Raw genomic sequence first — 20,684 nt, 5'->3', positions numbered from 1 at the left:
GTGGCACAACCAAAAAAAAAAAAAAAGAAGAAAGAAAGAAAGAAAGAAGAAGAAGAAACAAGAAGCCACATAACCACACACTCATTATACTCCCCAACCTCTGGGAGACTAAGGTAGGAGGACTATCAGTCTGAGGATTGCCTGGGCTACTGTCCTAAGAGTACAGTGAGAGGCTTGATGACCAGAACACACAGCAGCCTAGAAAGCTTACTGTGGAGTAGGTACTGTCTGGGAATTCTGGGGTCTCTCCACCACTCAGAGCTGATGTAAGAGAAAAAGCCCAGATGGGCTGGGTCACTTAGAGGATACTGAAACATCCTAGTGTCCCAGACAACCCAGTATACAGGCAGATCCTCATCTTAGTGACCCACGGAGAAAGATGTAAGAAAGGCAATAGGCAAGAAACCCATAGTGAAAAGAGGCAGAAAGTGAGTCAGAAACAGAAAGGCCCATGAGTTAAGAAATGGCAACTGGAGCAAGAGAACACCAGGAACTAGTTAGTATTAAGGGCATATACCTACAGTTCCCAGAGTAGAACTTGCCTACACAAGAACTAAGAGATAAGGCAGTGTACAGACTTCTCTCTGAGCTTTAGGCATTCCCCAAGGATAGGTTTCCTGATAGGGACTGTAAGAGATGTGAAGTGAAGGATCACATATGCACATGCTGAGCCTTTGTCTTGCGACATCGCCCTAACAGCTGGGACACAGGAGTTTATTCAGGATGGATTACAGCAGACTACTAGAGAGGCTAGCCTGCATGCTGGGGAGCTGTATCCAACCTATCCCCATGGCTAGCTGTATGTGGTTACCCAAAGGCAGTCACCAGGGACCTAGTGGCAGAGTCCTGAGAAATAAGCTGCCACCATACACTAAAAACAAGCTGGACATTTTAAGGGGAAAGCCTTCAGCTTCTTTAACATGACTGGACCTGCACACCCCTCAGGAGCCTGCCATTAACTGCTGGGCATGTGGAGCAAGGGCAAGACTGGTCACTGTGCAGATGATCACATGATAGACACAGCAGTGTTCAGCCCATATCAGAGCTGTACAGAAGAATGGGGCTGCAGAACTCAACCAACACCACAGACCATGGTGAGCAAAGGGAAGTCAGAAAGGTAAAGAGTGTGTGGAGTCCTGTGGAAGACGGTTCTGAGTGATACTTCTGTCAGAACTCATTATAGGGTAGAACTAGAGGAGGATCTGCCTATAAGCCACATGTTATGTGTCCACAAAGATGACTATGGGACTTTTATTTCTCTTACCCCTAGCCATCAGAACCTGGGCAGCTTCCTCTTCCTAAACTCCCACCACCATGTGTGGCTTTACCATAGGTCCCAGAACACAATCACATCCCTAGAGGATAAAAGTAAGCTTTTCCTTTGTGTGCATATTTTACCTGTGGTGTGCATGCATCTGTGTGTGGGAACCTATCAATTGTATACATACATCTGAGGTATGTGTATACATGTGTGTGGAGACCTACAGTTGACTTAGAGCATTTTCCTTTATGCCAATTCTCCACTTGATGCACTAAGACAGGATATCTTGCTGAACCCCAGTATCCGCCAACTCAGGCTAGTCTAATCTAGTCAGTTAGCTTACCCTGTAGATCCCATTTCTGCTTCCTAAGAGCTGGGGTTCCAGGCAGCCACTCTGTCCTGCCCAGTCTGACCCTCCAGCTTACACAGCAAGCGAATTATCCACAGAACCATTTCCCCAGCTACCTAAACCTCTGCTTTCCTTCCCCCCTCCCCTGTGTGTGTGTATGTGTGTGTGTATGAAAGAGACACACAGAGAGAAACAGACAGACAGAGCGAGGGAAGGAATAGGTAGGTCTCAGTGTGCTGTCCTGAAACTCTCTGAGACCCACCTGCCTTGCTTGCCACGTGCTGGAATTAAAGTATGCACCACGCTGAGCATTTTCTTCACTGTGCCTTGCTGACTGGCATGGCGTCTTTTTATGGGGTGGTTATTCCAGATTTGCCTTTATGCCCTGTCCTGAGCAGCCCCTGGGGAAGGGCATTTCATGAGGACCTGACCTGCTGGCTTTGGCAGCATACATGTATTTTGAGGCTTGTCCCATCTCTGCAAAGGAAGCAAGGCCACCCACACAGCCCTCTGCACACTCAGAGCTATCTGGCTTTTGTGGCAGACACAGAAGCACTGGTAGGTGTGTTGTATGCATATACTACACATGTGGCACTTCAGTCCTTTTTCAGTGATCCTGTCATGGAGGACATGGACACCAACGCTGTTAAGATCAACTTCAAGTTCCCAAAAGTCGAGGCCCCACGTTGGCTGAATGGAAGGTAGCCACAGACTGTACATGGCAACTGACACAAAGGGAAGAGAGAGAAGACCCAAATTCCCGAAGGGCAGGTGCCGGCACTGACTTAGGACAGGTTGGAAAGAGACACTGGATTCTAAGTTGGCCTTAGAGGCCACAGACCTACAGTCTCCTCTCAGGGTAAATGAGGGCATGGAGACAGTCTTGCTGGGGAGCAGTGACACTCCCTCCCAGTAAGCCACACTGTTAGTACCTCCTCTCCAAGAACAACACAGTGCATAGGACTCACCCTGCAGCAGTCCAAGATGATGCCACAGAAAAGGTTCAAGGAAGTTCCGCACAGTAGCGCACCTATCGTCCCAGCAGTGAGGAGGGGGAGGAGGATAAAGAGGAGTTGCAAGGCCAGCTGGAGCTCAGCAGCGATCCAGACTAGGAGAGGGTGTAGGGCAGCAAGCAGCTTCTTCTGTTTGTACCAGCTCAGCCAGAGGTCCAGGCTGGGATGGGGCAGCAATGACCACAATCTCAAGGCTGAGGGACCTTGCAGAACAAGACATACAACCTGGGGTAACCTCTATGGATTGTTTCCATGAACACATCATCATACAGATACCATATATCTGGTATGGTAACTATGCCATAGCGCATTCCTCCTCATCTTTTTTGCAGTATAGGTGGAACACCATTTGCTTCTTAAATCATCTACATGGAGGGGACATTAACAGTACTATCCAGTGTGGAAATGCACACACTCAGGAGATGGAAGGAGGAGGATAAGGAATTTGGAGGCAGCCTAACTACATGGCACTCTACTTCAACAATAAAAAAAAGCACAATGCCCCCTTGCACTGCTCTCTACCACCTGGCCCCACATAGCCTCGCATATTTTCCTTTCCACATCTTAATAAAATTTTTTAAATTAATTATTTGTTTTGTGTGTGCAAGGGTACATGTGTCACAGCCTGTACACAGAGGTGAGAGGACAGACAACATGTGAGACTGAAGATGGTTTCCTCCTTCTATCACGTGGGTCCTAGGGCTCAAACTCAAGTTATCAGACTTAGTGGCAAGCCCCACTGAGCCATTTTGTGGGCCTCATCTCTAATCCTTTCCCTCCTTCTGTTCTCACTGTTGGAAATGGGATGCAGGGTCTCATGCATACCTTTTTATTGGCCATATTCTGTAAATTATGTTTGGTCAGTCACTGGGGTCTGCTATGATCCATTCAGCATGGCCAACTGTGGTTCATCTGTGTCTTAGATTGTTCTCTACTTCCTGTGAATGAAGTATTAACCTGCTTTACAGACACCTGGGTTTATCTCCTCTGGGCTGGCATGCTTCATGTTGCTAGGGCTATGGACAACCAAGTTTCCCTGTGTGGGGGAAGTGATTCCATTTCTCTCTCATGGTTTCATGTCTAGATTTGGAGGGAAATGTCCCTTATGCTACTTTACGCTCTGACCAGGGGTATATGGGAGGCTCTGCTTTTAGACATCCTTGCTAACACTTGCCATTGTCTGCTGTCTTTATTACAGACAACCCAGAAATGTTCAGTGCCTACTTGAGCTATACTGTGCTATGCAGATAATCAACCAGGCCAAGTGGATCAACAGTGGCTATATCCTCTGTAACCTTGTTGATTCTGTCTAATTGCATTACCAATTACCAAGAGTAAACCATGACATCAGTAATCTTCTACTTAAAAATTATTACTATCATGTTTGCACATGATGGAGGAGAGACACATGGAACAGTGTGCATATGAAGGGCAGAGAACAGCTTTATGCAGCTGGGTCTCTCCTTCCACCTATTCGGGCTCTGCGAACTAAGTGCTTTCTGACCCACTGAGCCTTTCACCAGCCCAAGATCATCTATTTCTTATACGAATCTAGCTTAAGCCTCTGGCATTCCAGGCTCTGTGGTTATGTGCTCATGACTGGTTCCTTCCTTATCTATTTTATAAAATGTCCCTCTTTGAGCTAGTGCACACCTTTAATTCTAGCACCCAAGAAGCAGAGGAGACTCTGTGTGTGTGTAGGCCAGTCAAAATTACACAATGAGATCCCCACCTCCAAAGCCCCTCTCTAGCTTGGCTCAGATGCTGTGAGATGAGTCTTTCTTTAATCCACTTCAATGTTTGAGTCACCTAGGGCTCTGTTGTTTGGCTGGTACCTATCTTTCCTCGAATCTTTGGCCTGTCACTCAGACCACTGTGTGACTGATCAGGACTTTATATCCAGCCTGCTACCCCTGCCACTGGCCGCTCTGGAAATACATCTGCCTTCTTTCTTGTTCTTTTTCCTCGGCAACTTTGTTTCATTTTGTGTTAACATTTTCAGTTGATCACTTTAATTCTGTATTGCTTACTTCTTCATATTTTAGTTATTTCCTTGTTTAAGACAGGCATCACTATGTTATCCCAGGCCATGCTTTAACTCTTGGTCCTCCTAAGTGCTGGGGTGACAGCTGTGGTCATTAACTTTTCAAGTTAACAGACCACGTCCATGATGGACAGAGAGCTGCCTCGTGTCCCACACACCAAATAAACTGCTGGTCATTGGCCTAGCCTTGAGAAGGAATAGGAGAATGTGTAGCAGTGCCAGGTCACACAGCACACCTCACTGTTCTCTCATGGAAAGTTCTCGGGAGAGTGCTTCCAGGGAAGATGCTGTGAGCCCTGGAAGGCTTCTGTGCACCAAGGAGCGCAGTTCCTGTCTCGCTGTGCCACTCACTGCCTTTTGGGAAGGAGATTGGATGCTTTCTTCAACATAATCCCAAGTTGCCCTCCAATCACAATTATTCCAAATATAAAATACACACTAGGAGACTGACAGAAAAACTTTAAAGTGGAAAAGATGGTGGTAGAGCCCTAGCCACACTGCTGTATCTGCCACCCATATTACATGTCACCTGGCTGCAATAAGGCACAAACATTCACAGAGATATCAGTTAGTGATTTTGATTTCAAACTAGCCACCTCCTCAAAGGGAAATCTCATGTCTCTGCCACCCTCAGAGCCCACCCAAAGGCTTCAAAATGCACACGGTGGAAGCATGAGGAAAAAGAGAAGGTTTTTTTTGTTGTTGTTGTTCTTTTTTCCAAGACAAGCTTTCTCTGTGTAGCTCTGGCTGTCCTCTGATTCACAGAGACCTATCTGCCTTTGCCTCCCAAGAACTGTGATTAAAGGTATGCACCACCACATGCCAGTGAAAAGAGAAGTTTTGAAAGAGCCAAATATAATTCTAGAAGCAGGCTGGAGAAATGGCTCAGCAGTTAAAAGCACACACTACTATTGCAGAGAACCAAAGTTCGATTCCCAGCACCCACATCAGGCAGCTCACAACTGCCTGAAACTCCAGCTTCGGTGAGCTGACACCCCTTCTTGGGTACACATACTGCCATACATACATAAGAAAAGAGAAAAGAGATTCCAGAAGCATACATCTAAAACTCTTAGTATCAGTGGCCTGGGACCAAGTCTCTTCCCCATCCCAGAGCCTTCTGATATAATGCAGCATGACTATTTACACAGAATCTCTACAGGCTGTGTTGTGCATCATTCAAAACACCTGACTTAGCATGAATGCTGTAAGCAGGCATGTCACATTGCTTAGAAACTAGCAAATAGTAAGTCCTCACATGCTTAGTATAGGCACAAATAGTACACCCTTTCTTTTTGGTACTGGGCATTAATGTTCTACCTATGCTCTACCCGTGATGGTTAATCTTGGCTCTCAGCTTGAATTTAGAATCACCTAAAAGACACGCCTCCAGCCTATCAGTAAGGGGAAGGAAGACTCACTGTGAGTGAAAGCACCATACTATGGAATGGGGTCCAATTCTACATAAAGGAAGAGACAATTTGTGTACCGGCACTATTCATCATTCTCTGCTTTCTGATCACAGAACCACTGTTGACCAGATGCCTCATGTGCAGACTTCCATGCTTCTCTAACACAGTGGATTATATCCTCAAACCACTAACCAACTAAACTTTTTTCTCCTTAAGGCAGGTTTTGTAGGGTATTTTGTCATAGCAGTGAGAAATATATTACTACTATTACATCCACCCCAGCCCAATCATTATTTCTGATTTGTGATTGTTAAAACCATTAGTGCAGAACCCACAAGGACAGAGGGCACTGTCTGTACTATGAAGCAGTGCGCATGAATCTCACACACATGGTGTGGAATAAAAGCTAAGCATCAAAGAGAACGGATATATACATAAAGCCCACAGACAAACAAAGCTAATCTGTTGGAAGCTAAGCTGTCCAATCAGAAAATGGAGCATCCTTGGAGGGTAATGGCCACATCACCAGAGCATCATCCATGCTCAACTCTTGGTCTGCACTGACCTGAAGGCACACACTTTTTAAAGCTACAGAGCAGGCACTGAGGAAACAGAAGGACTTGGTGGCACCTATAATCTCAGGACTGGGAACAAAGAGAAAATTGGAGTAGCTGGGGCTCGCTGTCTAAAGAGCCTGGCCAAACTGTCATGCCTCCAGTCAGCAAGAGACCCTGTTTTAAGAAATAAGATGGGCAGCTTCTGACAAGTGGTACCCCAGGCTGACTTCCAGCCTATATGAGCACAGGGGATCCCTCCACTCCCAACCCCCAACAGAGGCGCACACACAGGCGCATACCCTTGTACATACACAAATTAACAAAAACTCGAAAGAGCCAGGCATGGTGGCACATATCTTTAACCAGCAATGGAAAGCAGAGGCAGGAAGATCAATCTCTTTTGAGTTAAAGGCTAGCCATAGTTCCAGGCCAGCCAGGGCTACCAGTAAGACTTTTGTCTCAAAAAGAGGGAGGGGGAAGGGAATAAAAACTCAATTATTTTGCCAAAATCTACAGCTGACATGACACCCACATGCCCCTCTAGTTTGGCTCATCTAACAGCAGAACCTGGAAACCTGTGGTCACTAATGTGGTATACATTGGTCCTTATATACACATAAATGTATACACAGGGAAATATATGGGCAGTAAGCCTGCCAGGCCTTGTCTGTATGCCTCTAATAAACTGCTGTGGTGAGCTCAAAGCAAGAGTGCCTCAGCCCTCACTACCCTGGGTGGATGTACTCACTACATGAATCTGCTTGGAATCCAACTCCTGTCTGACACCCACAGAAACACACACACATTGCTGGAGGGAGATCCCTAAAGGTGACCCTAGCAAGACACCCGGAGGAAGACCGAACAGAAAACAGGGCTGTTCCTTTCAGACTGTTCCCATACTGCAGAGGCTGCCACCAAGAACAAACTTCCTTCCTGTCACTTCATCAACCTACAAAGCAGAGTGACTACTTCACCAGGAAGAAATGTGCCTGCGATGTCTTGCCCAGGCAGAGCTGCAGCATGTGACCTGGCCCTCACTCTGCCCATTGGCCTTCAGGTATTGATTTCTTCTCCACTCTTACATCTGCATCAGGCAGAGCCCTGGGGGTCTCTAGACTCTAGGTGGCTCTCAATCCAGGATCTCTGGGTGATTTACTCCCCAGATTATCCTGAAACATGAAGTATGCTGTAAGAAGTCACCAGTAAAAGCTTCAGTGAATGCCATGTCTGAAGGACAGTCTGGAACCAACAGTTCTGGGAGGGCCCAGAAATTCAGAGGCCTAGTGTACCCCTGGTTTCAGCAACAGAAGAGGGACCTTTCACACCTTAACACTTAGAACCTTGGACTTCACCATCCCACCCCACAAAGGAACAGGCCACAATAAACAAAAGCATGGAGCATCCTGACATAACCCAAAGAACCCCTCTCCACCTGCTTTGAAAGCTCACCCATCAGAGGTCTCAGCAGACAGCTGAGGACCCACAAAGTCAGAGGGAGGAAATGGAGCCTCAGCTCAGCACTGCGACTTATTCTAAAATAAGCCCTTCGTTTTAGAACAGGGTAGCAGAAAGCAGTCAGAGAAGGAGAGAAGTTTCTGAATGAGCAAGAGAATTGTTACTAACACAGGGTCCTGTGTTCCAGGCTGGCCTGCAGCACATATGTAGCTGATAATGACCTTGAACTCCTCAGCTACCTGTCTGCACCTCCTGGGATGATGGGCAGATTCTGCCACGTGTGCCCAGATGAGAGAAGCCTTTCTAATGGCAAGTTCACAGAATGTTCTCAATAGGAAGGTTGGAGTTTCACAGTGAACTCCAAGTCCTCAGAAGTCTAAGGCACAGTGGCCAATTTGGAAGCCCTCAGGATCCCAACAGCAGATTTTGCACTAAACTGAAGACTGAAACCCCTGTACACATCAGGGAACATGTAGAGAACTAGCTTCCTTCTGCACTCCACCAGTGCTAGACCTCACTGAGTATAAGTATGAGATGGACGAGAACCCCAAAGGTATAGGATCCTAGTGGACAGAAGGGAGTCAGGTTAAGTATGTACCACAGGATGAGAGGCTGTGTCCTCAGTAAGAATCTGGGGTAAATGATTAAATGATCCATTCTAGAGTGTTCTGAAGAAAGGGTAATGCAGGTGCTGGGAAAAAAAGGTTTCTGAGTGAAGTTGTGGTGGAGATTGAACCTGACTTCCTTCAGTCTTTCACCTATGAGTGTCACGAAGCCTGAATTGGCAATGTACAGGAGAAACCCACAGAAGATGACAGAAGCTGGGCAGAACAGGGAGGCTCCTTTGAGGAAGAACACAGAAAACATGTGGTAGCCGGGCCTCCCTGATGCACTCACACCAAAGGAATGTTTAAGTCCTCCCACAATCTCAGAGGCGACAGACCCACTGACAGCAGGGGACTTCATGCCCCATGAGACCCATGAACCTGCAACTGACAGCATCCCAGCCTAAGACTCAGGGACATCCTGCCCTGTAGCCTCTGCTAGGCTCCAACCCAACCTGCTGTCGTTTCTCACTTACCTGTGTGAGGTGCGCATGTCCACAGGTCCATCTCCTAACAGCCCTTCACCAGATCCTGTGCCCATGGCCTCTGTTGTCCTCAGCAAGACCTGGGCTGAGCCAGCACTCGGCTCTGGCATCACCCTGCTGTCTCCGTCCACTGTCAGCTCTGATGGTCCTCTCTCCATTTTCATTTTCTTACTCTCCACATCATCCTCCGTTAGGTCAGGTTCAAGGGCTCGCTTCTGATTGCGGGTTCGGCATGCTTCTTCACTCATTCTGTATGTGAAAGGAAGGGTACAGCACTTGAACCCCTTCTGAGAAGTTTAGTTTGGGGGGTGGTTTTGTTTTCCTCACAGAGGAGGCTGGCTAGAAAAGGGTCAACAAAGTCAGGGCCAATAGAAGCCCCTCCAAGACTTCCTTCACACCCTCAGGATGGCTGGGCAGGAAGGAGTCCCACGGGCCTCTGGGGTGTGGCCAGCTCTAAGAAGCCACGGAATCCAAGTGGGAGAAAAGCAGTGGCAGCTGTTACTGGTCAGGGTTCTGTGGAGGATCGGTGCCTATTATGGTTCTGAAAACCAGCCCAGGGACCTGGCACCTGTATTGTATGATGTGTGCAGGACCTGGACAGAGGTGACCTCAGGTGCTGTGTGCCTGAGCCCTCCAGGGAGCTGGAAGTGAGGATCATACTAAGCTCTTTGGTTGGCAGAGATACGCTCTGAGCACAGTATGGACTGGTCCATCCCAAGATGCCACCGCCATGGCCCTGTACCTGTAGCACACATATATCTTGATTCAAAGAAAAGGGAGAAAAACGCTGAGTCAGTTTTTGATCCCATGACATCACTGGGCTCCACATGACCCTTCCCAGGATTCAGTCAGAAAGACAAAGCACTTTCCAGAAAACCAGTCTGAACCGGTTCCAGACAACACAGCTGAAGTGAAGTGTTGTTAACCCTCGCAGAGACAGGAGGACAGCTTGCTGGCATTCCACAGCGGAGTCTGGGACAAGGCGCTCTTAAAGGGGCCGCTCAGAAGCCAGGTCTTACTTAACACTATAGGACATCAGCCTAGAGAAAGTCAGAGAGAACTCAGAGTTCGCTAGGGACAGGAAAAAAAAAAAAAAAAAAAAAAAAAAAAAACCTGGCTGGGCTCTGGCAGTAACCAAGGGACAGCTCCATGAGACATCTGGCATTGAGTATAGCCCTGCAAAGAACCTCAGCTCACATCTCCAGCAGGCTTGATGGGGAAGCCCTCTGATTATGCATCCTAATGGAGGTTGATACCTCCTCCTTCCAGGTGCCTCAGTTTTCCCACTGGAAAATACGGTAGAAAAGGCCTGTCCTGGACAAAGTCGGTTCTGGAAACCCGTTCCAAGGTTCTAGGAGGCTAGGGCATCATATCAAGGATTCGCTCCCACAATCAGACCAGGGTGCACCCTCACCTCAGTGGTCCGGTCCCCATCTTGGACCCAAGAGCTCCTCTTCATCACCACCTAGGTTAAAATTAATGCTCTGACCTTAACATGACCCTGTCAAGTGTGGAGATGATGACAGGGTCACAAACCTCAGTGGGCTTCAACTGCACCCAACTCTCTCCTGCCACCCCAACCTGTACCCTGGCAAACTCCCCCAGATACTGGAGCACCCACCACATCCCTCCACTCTAACAGCAACTCTGTCAGCCCTGGAGAGTTCTATGGCTTTGCTCTTCCTCTAACAAGCCTGACCACAAACCTTGTCATACTTGCTGACAATCTGTCGGTCTTGTCTCCCAGCGAAAGCAAACAAGTCACTGTCCTGGGGTGTCACAGTACTGCCTGAAGCAAAGCTGCTGAGTTCTAGAACAAGAAGCAGCAGACTGGTGAGTATCCTCAGACAGGGTATAACCATGCTCAGGCCTGGACAGGAGATAGATGTTCAGGACCTCTGACAATATGCAGGAACTGGGGGGCATTATGGCTCTCAGAAGTGAAGCTCACTGTTGGTGGCACACTCCTTTCTTTAATCCCAGCAGTCGAGAAACAGAAGCAAATAGATCTCTTATGAATTTGAGGCCAGCCTGGTCCACAGAGTTCCAGACTACACAGAAAGACCCTGAAAACCAAACAACAAAAAAGAATGAAGCTCTAGGTCTGGCCCGGCTCCCAAGTTCTGCCATCATAACTCAGCAGGAGCAAGGCAGGGCTTTAGGCCTTGACCTCAGCCTCTCCTAGCTCATCTGAATCCACCAGAAACCCTGCCTGAAATCTATCTTTTCCACTCCACTGCCTCACTTCTTTGTTGCTATGAAAGAGCTAAGGGAAAGCAAGGGTCTACCAGGGGATGAGGGAACTGCTCTTCATATCTCTAGGATCTGCCCACTGCATGGAGATACCTACTCAGAACAGGGCCCAGAACCTTGAACCAACCTCAGGGTAGGTATAGATGAAGGCAGGAGAGGGGACGCCTGTGATTTGCCTCCCCACCTCCAGAAAGACAAGCACAGCTGGAGGGGTGGGCACCAGAGAAAGGTCCTAGTAGGCTGTGCCCTCCCCACTAGGGCTTGAGCTTCCACAGCTGTGTCTTTGAGAAGTAACCAATCCAGCCCATTGTGATATTCTGTGTTAAGAAGAGTCCCAACCCCCCCCAAGGCCACCAGGAACAAGTTCTCCCTGGGACCAGCACTGATAGGCACTGTAGAGTAGGCACAATGTGGGCAGGAAGAAACCAGCTTCCCTTAGAAAGCATCCTAAGAGGCAGAAAAAGGGTTTAAAATCACACACTTGTTAAATGGGGGTGGGTTTCAAAATCTCCAAAGGAGGGGAAAAGAAAGCTGCCACACCAGAATAGCTACTACAGGCCTGTTCAGGGGGATGGGTCTCAGCAGCCATCACCTATATAGCAGCAACACAGGAAATGGTTATTTTAAGAAATATGAAGGTCACAAAGGCCATCCACCTACCAAGGAATGGGCTAGGACACTTAGAGCAAGCCCCAATATCCTGGGCTGGGCCCCACAGCTGCCCTGTGCAGCAAACCCAGCAATGTTCAGTGGAACCTAAAGGGTGGTGGGTAAGTGAGAAGGCACAAGGCTTTCTCAACAAGAATCCTACACAGGTGTCTCTGCCAGCCCTGGGACCAAGGGGCCTGAGTCCTTGTGGTATACAACAGTGGATGGCTGGGGCAGCACAAGCAGCACCTGGATACTGCCTCTTTTCAATAGAATACCACAATGCAACTGGAGGGAGAACCTGGGACAGGAAGCTGACTGAATGAAAAGCTTCTCCAAGCAGCATGTCAACACTCAACAGGTTTTAGACTCTGGTGTCTTTTGTTTTGACTGTGGTGGTTCAATCTCAATTAGCAATACTCCAAAATGTGTATTCCAAACATGAATGGAGGAGTGGCAGTAAGTGGGTAAGGCAGACAAAACCCACAGCTGATGTTTGTAACCCAGGGAACCTTAGTGCTGTAAGAGGGAAAGAGGAAGGGGATGTTAAGAGGGGGAAAGAGAAGAAAAGGAAAAACATTTCCCTGCTCCTTCACTCAAAGAGCCCTGGGCCTCTACCAGAGGAGCTGCTGTCCTAGGGGCTGGGGATTACTCGGTACTCAGGAATGCACAGCTGGGCAGAGACGAAAATGACCAAGGGTGTCAGGTGACAGGACTGAGTGGTTAGAGCAAGCAGAGAAGCAGAGGCCAGGTGGGAAATTCAGTCCTAATGGAGACAGTACAGATGGCCTGTGGGGGAGACGATAAGATCATGATGACCAGGGAAGCATGGGGTTCTGGACTCGGATCACAGAGGTCCACCTTACTCTAAAGTAGTATCTGGCTGATAGGTAGTGGGGCACTGAGGACAAGGCAGTGCTGTGGGAACATATTTTCCTCCCTCCTAGGTGTGCTCTCAAGCTCCGCTAAGCATGAATGGGGGAAAGGAGACTGTTCTACTTTTATTTGGTTCTATTCAGACTCTTCTGAAACTGGGATGGAAAATTCAAAACTACAGTTTGGTGCAACTATGGAACACTCCTTGAGGGTAGCCTCTGCCCTGGGGTTTTAAGGGGCCATTACTTCCGGTCTTACTTCCTGTCTGGAAGAAAGCAGGCCTTATGAAGCTATCTGCACTAGGTCAGATGATAAGGACAGGACAACTGAAGGACAAGCCAAGGTGCCATTGCCCCAGGATCACATGGAACACGGACAGACGCTCTGCTGCCTGGCTCCTCCTGGCCTGCAGCTGGCACTCTCCAGAGAGTTGTGCTCCAAGCACATCCCCCTGGATCAGCAACTGGGGCCCAGAAGCCATGTCTGCTTTGACCACACAGCACAGCCAGGCTGGGGAGGTATAAGGGAGAAGACAGCTAAGCTGTGACAGGCAGGCTTCCTCCAAACAAAAAACAGACACTTAGACCTGCCTGGGTGGGCCCAAGCCACTTCCTGCCACACATCCAAATGACAGAGTGGCAGGGACTCTTCTTTCGAGAATTCAGACTGGAAAGCCAAAGTCTCAACCTTTAAATACTGCCTCAGTGAGGCCAAGTAAAAAGAATCCAATTCAACTTACAAGAGAAAAAGGTGATCCAGGGCAAAGAGCAAAGTGCAGGCTCAATTTCTCCATCCACACCTCAGCAGCATATGGAAAAGACATGGAGTGATACCAAAAACAGACCGAAGGAGAAAAATTCAAGCTGCTGAGTAGTGAGTTTTAAAATGCTTACCAGCAGCCCATCATCCCAACCTGAAAAGGACTGAGGCAGAACGCTTGTTATGAGTTTGAGACCAGACTGAAATACAGAGTAAACACCATGACTTCCAGGGCCATAGAGTAAGTTCCTATCTCAGAAACCGTGGGAGTCCTCTAGTGCCTGTGATATAGGCCCTGTCCTGCGGTCCCAAGTGTACATACTGCAATGGGCATGGCTGTGCCCAAATAAAGCTATGCACCATGATGGGCCACCAGCTTTTTCAAGGCCATCTAGGCTAGTGTTTCTGGTTTTACGCAGAGCAAAGCTATACCAGCCCAGCTTCCAGTATCTTCTTAACACAGCAGTTAACAGGCCTGCTTTCCCAAACACACCACCCAAAGCACATCTACTTAAGAGGAAGGAAGGTTCAGGAAAGACAAGCAACCAGCAATTTCAACCCAAATTCAGGCCCCAAGCCTTAGTCTCTGAAAAGAGTAGACAAGCATCTAGCTGCAGGGTTGGGTTTAGCCTTTCCTTACACATAAAAGGCAAAGAGGCCCCATTACACATAAAAGTGGTGTGGTACAAATTCAACTGCTTCAGAGAATGAAACTTTAACCCACTTCTACTGCAGAGCTCAGCCAAAGACTTCAGGGATGCCTCTGTGAGAACTTGGGGGTTAAACAGAACCTGAGCACACTACAGCCAAGTGTGTGGACATGTGGGCCATCTAAAACTTGGGGAGGGACCATGTGCCCCAGTGGAATTCTGAGATGGTTTATCTGGCAGGTTCATCCATGAGGATGGGAACCACATTTGATCTGCTCCTGGGAAGGTCCTGAGGGAAGGACAGAGAGGTCACAGAAAGAAATCTATACTGGGTGTAAGCTCTGCCACATAGGTCTGCCACTCTCCTCAGGAACTCTAGACCTAGGTGAGTAAACAGCACTCCATTCCAAACCATGTGGGGCACCTTATCCAGCCCATGCTGTGGCTCCGGAACTTGGAGACTAGAAAAAGAACTTCTGCCGGGCGGTAGTGGCGCATGCCTTTAATCCCAGCACTTGGGAGGCAGAGGCAGGTGGATTTCTGAGTTCGAGGCCAGCCTGGTCTACAGAGTTAGTTCCAGGACAGCCAGGGCTACACAGAGAAACCCTGTCTGGAAAAACCAAAAACCAAAAACCAAAAACCAAAAAAAAAAAAAAAAGAAAAAGAAAAAGAAAAAAGAAAAAGGACTTCCGAAGTTTTCACCTAGTGTCTGAAGATACACTAGGAGATGGACTCTTAAAAAAAATGTGACCCACAGGTACTTCTGTTCTGTGGGACAGGGTGTGTGTACTTCCAAAACTGCCTGTCAGCCTCCAATGACTACTTTGAAGGCTCCCAGACCTGAGCAGGGAACACTGGATGACATCTAAATGACAAGGAGAGAGGCTGGGTCCAAGACAACTGCCTGTCAGCCTCCAATGACTACTTTGAAGGCTCCCAGACCTGAGCAGGGAACACTGGATGACATCTAAATGACAAGGAGAGAGGCTGGGTCCAAGACAACTGCCTGTCAGCCTCCAATGACTACTTTGAAGGCTCCCAGACCTGAGCAGGGAACACTGGATGACATCTAAATGACAAGGAGAGAGGCTGGGTCCAAGACAAGATGCCTGACTGAAGAGCATCAGACTTACTAGACAATAAACACACAACAGAGGAAACATCAGACATTTCTACACCCTCAGCTCCAGAATACCAAGCCAGTGGCATACAGACCAGCCTTGCACAACATGTACAAACATACACATATGCACTCCTAATGTTCACTGGCTTATATGTACATATACAAAAAGGTCTTAAGATGTATTTAAGAAAATTAAAGGCCAGGTATAGTGTTGCATGCCTTTAATCCCAGCACCCAAAGACAGAGGCAGGCCAACCTGGACTACACAAAGTTCCAGGAGAGCCAGAGATATGTAGAGATCCTCTATCTCAAAATAAATAAATAAAAATTACAAACAGAGAAAAGAAAATTAAGGTGAAGAATAAATTATAATTAGTTTTAAGATATTCAAGTACATTGTCAATATTTAAGTAAACTTTTTGGCCTAAATGAAGCTTGGCCCATCTATCCTGCGCTAGGTCAAGAGTTCCTCCCTCAGCACTACAGAATCAAACTCCTTTTGCATGGGTTCCTACATGCAGTGGTGTACAGGCAGCCTTGGCAAAGAACAAAGCAGTCTCGGAGGAACAAGTCATCCTCAGAAAACACCACAGCCCCAATGAAGCTACAGAAGCTCCCCTAGACCCAGTGAAGTGCTGCAAACCTCAAAAAGACAGCAGCCACATACCAGCTGGCCCACTGGGCACCTTTCTTTGTACAGCCCTGGCCTCTCAGCCCCTTCTAGGAACAGCCACCTCTTAAATCCAGCCAGACAACAAGAAATGGCCATGCACCTGACCTGTTCAGAGCCCCAAGGGAGGCAGGCAGGAAGTAAGGTCTACAAATAGTGAAAATGCCAGCTATATGTGTGTCCTCTCAAAAGTTCTCAATCTCCCCAATGTGTCTGTGTGAGGCCAAGCTAGGAGTGGCCCCACATAGACATCTGACCTCAAGCTGGGTCCTGTGACGGCCTTCAGCCCAGAGAGAGGAATGTTATGCCCAGTGTGGCCATGTGAAGGAAAACTGAGAGCTATGTAATGACCCAAGTTCTTGATTTGAGGTATTGCTGTGAGGACGGACTAGCAGGCCACAGCCATCTCTTAAGCCTGAAACCACTAGTATCATGAAACAGAGTCTATAACCCTTACAGGCAGACCACTCCTGTAGGACCTAGCCTGATTCTTCATCCATGATGGTACCTGAAAAGGACAAATGCTGAGTAAAAGGTGAGGAACCAAGAGGTCTCCCACAGTAGTGCTGCTGGCTGTTGCTCCTCCCTGCAGGAGGTCCAGGGCAGGAAGAAAGGGCTTTGAAGCCCACTTGTAAGAAAAAAAAGGAGGTTCCTCAGCCCATAACAAGGAACAATCCGTTAGAACCCGTAATACTTTCCCACCTTGCATACACCTGCACCTGGAGCTGCAGCCACCTCCAGTCCACAGAGCTGAGCTGCCAACATGAGGCATGTCACAGAGGAGGTCATGAGCCTCTGGTGATCTCTGCCACCCTGCCACCCACCACTCTCATCCTAATGGAAAGGCTGGCTCTGCTCCCTGCCCACAGGACTCTTCTACTAGATCTCAGCTAACACTTGCAACTTTTATCTTTATGTTTATCTGTTTATATATTCCAACCCGACCCCTTTCCTGAGACAGGAGACACCTCTTTATTCCATGTTGCCAACAATGCTCAGCACAAAAGACACATTGGATATACACTCACTAAACTAAAACAGAACTAGAGCACACTCACTTTCTCTCACTCCCCTCCTGTAAACTAAGCCAGAAGGATACCAAGAAGGAAGCCAGCGATGGAAAGCAAACAGAAGCCAGCAGGCAAAGCAAGGCATCTAGAAAACCAAACCTAACTGGGAATATCAGATTGCCACGTAGTATTCCTGACAACTGGGAAGGTGAAAAAGGAGGACTGTGTAAGTTCAAATCCAGCTTGGGCTACAGAGTGAGACACTGTTTTAAAAAAGAAAGAAAGAAAAGAAAGAAAGAAAGAAAGAAAGAAAGAAAGAAAGAAAGAAAGAAAAGAAAAGAAAAGAAAAGAAAAGAAAAGAAAAGAAAAGAAAAGAAAAGAAAAGAAAAACGGAAACTACTCAAAAATGGATCAAAGAACTAAATTTATAGAATCTTAAACCACAGGTGAGACTTCCTATCCTTGGAGTTGACAGTAGGTTCTCACACATCTCATCAAAAGCTACCAACAGCAACAAATAGGGCAATCTGGAGCTGGCAAGAAGTGCTGACCTTGCCACCCATAAAGCACACTTTACAAAGTGCTAGGGTAATAGCATGAGTGCAACCGAATCCCAGGGCAGACAGTCTTGCCTGCTCGGCCAGAGAAGACTTGTTCTTAATAAACAAGGTAGAGGGCACCTAAGGAATACTGAGGTTATCCTCTGGTGTCTAGGCACACATGTGCACACACGAGTGAATGCATATACACTAAAAAATAATTTAGACTGCATCAAAATTAAAACTACTACATCAATCACTACTACCAGCCACTGGAGCACACCTATAATTCCAGCTTGGGAGGATTCACTCTACAGAGTGAATCCCAGGACACACAGGGCTACAAAGTGAGTCCTTGTCTCTCAAAAAATATCAATACAGTGAAACAGACACACAAAATCTTCTCCTTGAGGGCCTGGTATCCAAAACATCTTACCAATAGAGGAAGAATTCTTATGGCTAAGGTAAAGTCAAGGGAGCTTGCTGGGTTCACAGCAGCTCCCCCTCCAAGGAAGAACAAAATTACATGTCAATTCAAAAAAATCAAAGGACCAGCCAGGTAGATCTGAGTTTGAAAAACTACAAAGTGAGTTCCAAGCTACACAGAGAAGCCCTGTCTCAAAATACAAAATGACACACACACACACACACACACACACACACCCATCAGGAAAACACTTGAATAGACATTTCTTGCAGCCATTCAAATGTCTAATAAGGGGACCAGAGTGACAGCTCACAACTGTCTGCCAACTCCAGCTCCAGGTCAATCCAATGCCCTTGAGCATCCACAGACACACATATACATACAGACAAGATTTTAAAATGTTTTGGAATTAGGGAGAACTGCACCATACCTTGAGTATATTGACTGCCACCAGACACCACACTTTGAAATGGTGAAAACGTCAATTGTTCTTGCATGGCTTGGTATTACTGGTTGATGTTTTATTTTGCTTTTGTTTTGTTGTGGGGAAAGGGGAGGTGATGTCCAAGTCCTACAGGTTGCAACTATTTGAGCCTGGTGATCAATAACAAGAGCTGGTTCTTGTTTTTGTTTGTTTGTTTTTCGAGACAGGGTTTCTCTGTGTAGCCCTGGCTGAACTAGAACTCACTCTGTAGACCAGGCTGTCCTCGCACTCAGAAACACGCCTGCCTTTGCCTCTCAAGTGCTGGGATTAAAGGCGTGTGCCTGGCTACAAGAGCTGGTTCTTAAGGAGACATGTTTGATGAAGTACAGCTCTAGAGCCTGTAGCTACAATGCCAGCAAGGGCAGCTATCAGGGAACCCGGACTACTACTACAGCAGTTAACCACACAAATGGGATTATAAGCCTTGCCCCATAGCAAAGGTGCCAATACCCAACAGTGTGGCCTGTGTAACATACATGGGACAAGGAACTCTACAGTACCTGTATTGGGGAAAGCTGTGGTCCCCTGCAATTCATAGGCGACCATTTAAGATCCTCTTTCAAAAACTAAACAAGGGCTTTGGTGTGGGAGAGCATGCCTTTTGATCCTAGCACTCACTCTAGAAAAGACAGGTGGATCTAAGAGAGTTTGAGGCCAGCCTGAACTACACAGTGAGTTCTAGGCCAGCTAGCATTACTTAATGGGACCCTGGCTTACAGACAGACAGATGGACAGACGGCTGGGCTGTGTTGGCATATGCCTTTAGTTCCAGCACTTGGGAGGCAGAGGCAGGCAGATCTCAGAGTTCAAGGGTAGCTTGGTCTACACAGTGAGTTCCAGGACCACAAGGAAGACACCAAGAAACCCTGGGGGCTGGAGGGGGAGGAGGGAATGAAAAGAACAAAATTGCTATTTGAGCTGCTGGCTTAAATTTCAAGAAAATTGGCCGGGCGGTGGTAGCCCACGCCTTTAATCCCAGCACTCCGGAGGCAGAGGCAGGCGGACTTCTGAGTTCCAGGCCAGCCTGGTCTACAGAGTGAGTTCCAGGACAACCAGGACTACACAGAGATACCCTGTCTTGAAAAACCAAAAATAAATTCAAGAAAATCATTAAGTGACTTTTTGGCTTGGGATTAGAACAGAGTTTCAAAGTGTCTAAAACCTTTCAAAGGTGTCTGAAAGGTTAACTCCTGCCATCTTATACTATGTATTTGAGAAATGGCCTTCTCAGCACTAATAATTTTAAAGTCAAGGAATCAACTCTTGCAGACACTGAAGATACTCTAACAACAAATACTCAGGCAAAGCCCAGCACCTGCTGCTGAGGCTAAGGTTCAGTGGGTCACTGCCTGCAGGTAGAACACCTAAGATTTGGTGCTTATGATAAAGAACTTTTTACCTATTGAGCCATCTTGATGACCTTAAAATTTTTGTTATGGAAAATTCCAAGCATACCCACAAAGCAGTAGTGATGCCATGATGGGACATGTCCACTCCTCAGGTTCCTCACCTCATGTCTCCCATGCCCACACTGGCTTTGAACGTGCCCGTGGTGACACTTTCACCACTTACCAGCTCACTCCTCTCTCTCTATGGAGACGCTCCTCTCCACCACCCCTAAATTACATCATTTGTTTACCACAGCTGGGTTCTGTGAGTGAGGTGTCTGCAATTAGCATGATATGAACTCAATTTTCTATAAACTGATCTTTGAGACAAAATGGCCAGTGCATATCCTTCTGGAAGCTCATACCACCACTCAGCCCCACCTCTAAACAGTGGCAGCCATTGAAAATGGCTGTCTGCACCTCTTAATAACTCATTCTGAGCCTGACAGTAATGACACATAACTTTAACCCCAGTACTGAGGAGACAGAGGCAGGCAGATCTGACTTTGAGCCTCATCTATGAAGCAAGTTCCAGGACAGCCAGGGCTACCCAGAGAAACCTTGTCTTAAAAAGAAAACAAAACAACAAAAATTCATTCTGCAGCTGTAAAACTAAATTCACAGTTCTGTATGTTCACAGTTGACTGTGATAACTGCTATGCTGGCCACTGAGGAT

At 47.3% G+C, this 20,684-nt stretch overlaps 1 protein-coding gene across 8 annotated transcripts in view; it reads right to left on the bottom strand.

Moving 5' to 3' along the window:
• Nucleotides 1-20,684, bottom strand: part of Gatad2a (GATA zinc finger domain containing 2A) — an 89,665-nt gene that overhangs the window by 21,788 nt on the left and 47,193 nt on the right. For 7 of the 8 annotated variants that reach the window (XM_034520369.2, XM_034520370.2, XM_076914352.1 and 4 more), the window contains one exon: nucleotides 9,173-9,430. In XM_034520369.2, coding sequence (XP_034376260.1) covers nucleotides 9,173-9,429 — 257 coding nt within the window. In that variant the 5' untranslated portion in view covers nucleotide 9,430. Of the gene's footprint in view, nucleotides 1-2,578; nucleotides 2,827-9,172; nucleotides 9,431-20,684 lie in introns of those variants that run through there. The other variant, XM_076914353.1, reaches the window with a different exon arrangement.

The sequence above is a fragment of the Arvicanthis niloticus genome, chromosome 16 (genome assembly GCF_011762505.2).
Source record: "Arvicanthis niloticus isolate mArvNil1 chromosome 16, mArvNil1.pat.X, whole genome shotgun sequence".
Classification (NCBI taxonomy): Eukaryota; Metazoa; Chordata; class Mammalia; order Rodentia; family Muridae; genus Arvicanthis; species Arvicanthis niloticus.
The sequence above is the reverse complement of the archived record's forward strand: the minus strand, read 5'-3'. Positions and strand labels throughout refer to the sequence as shown.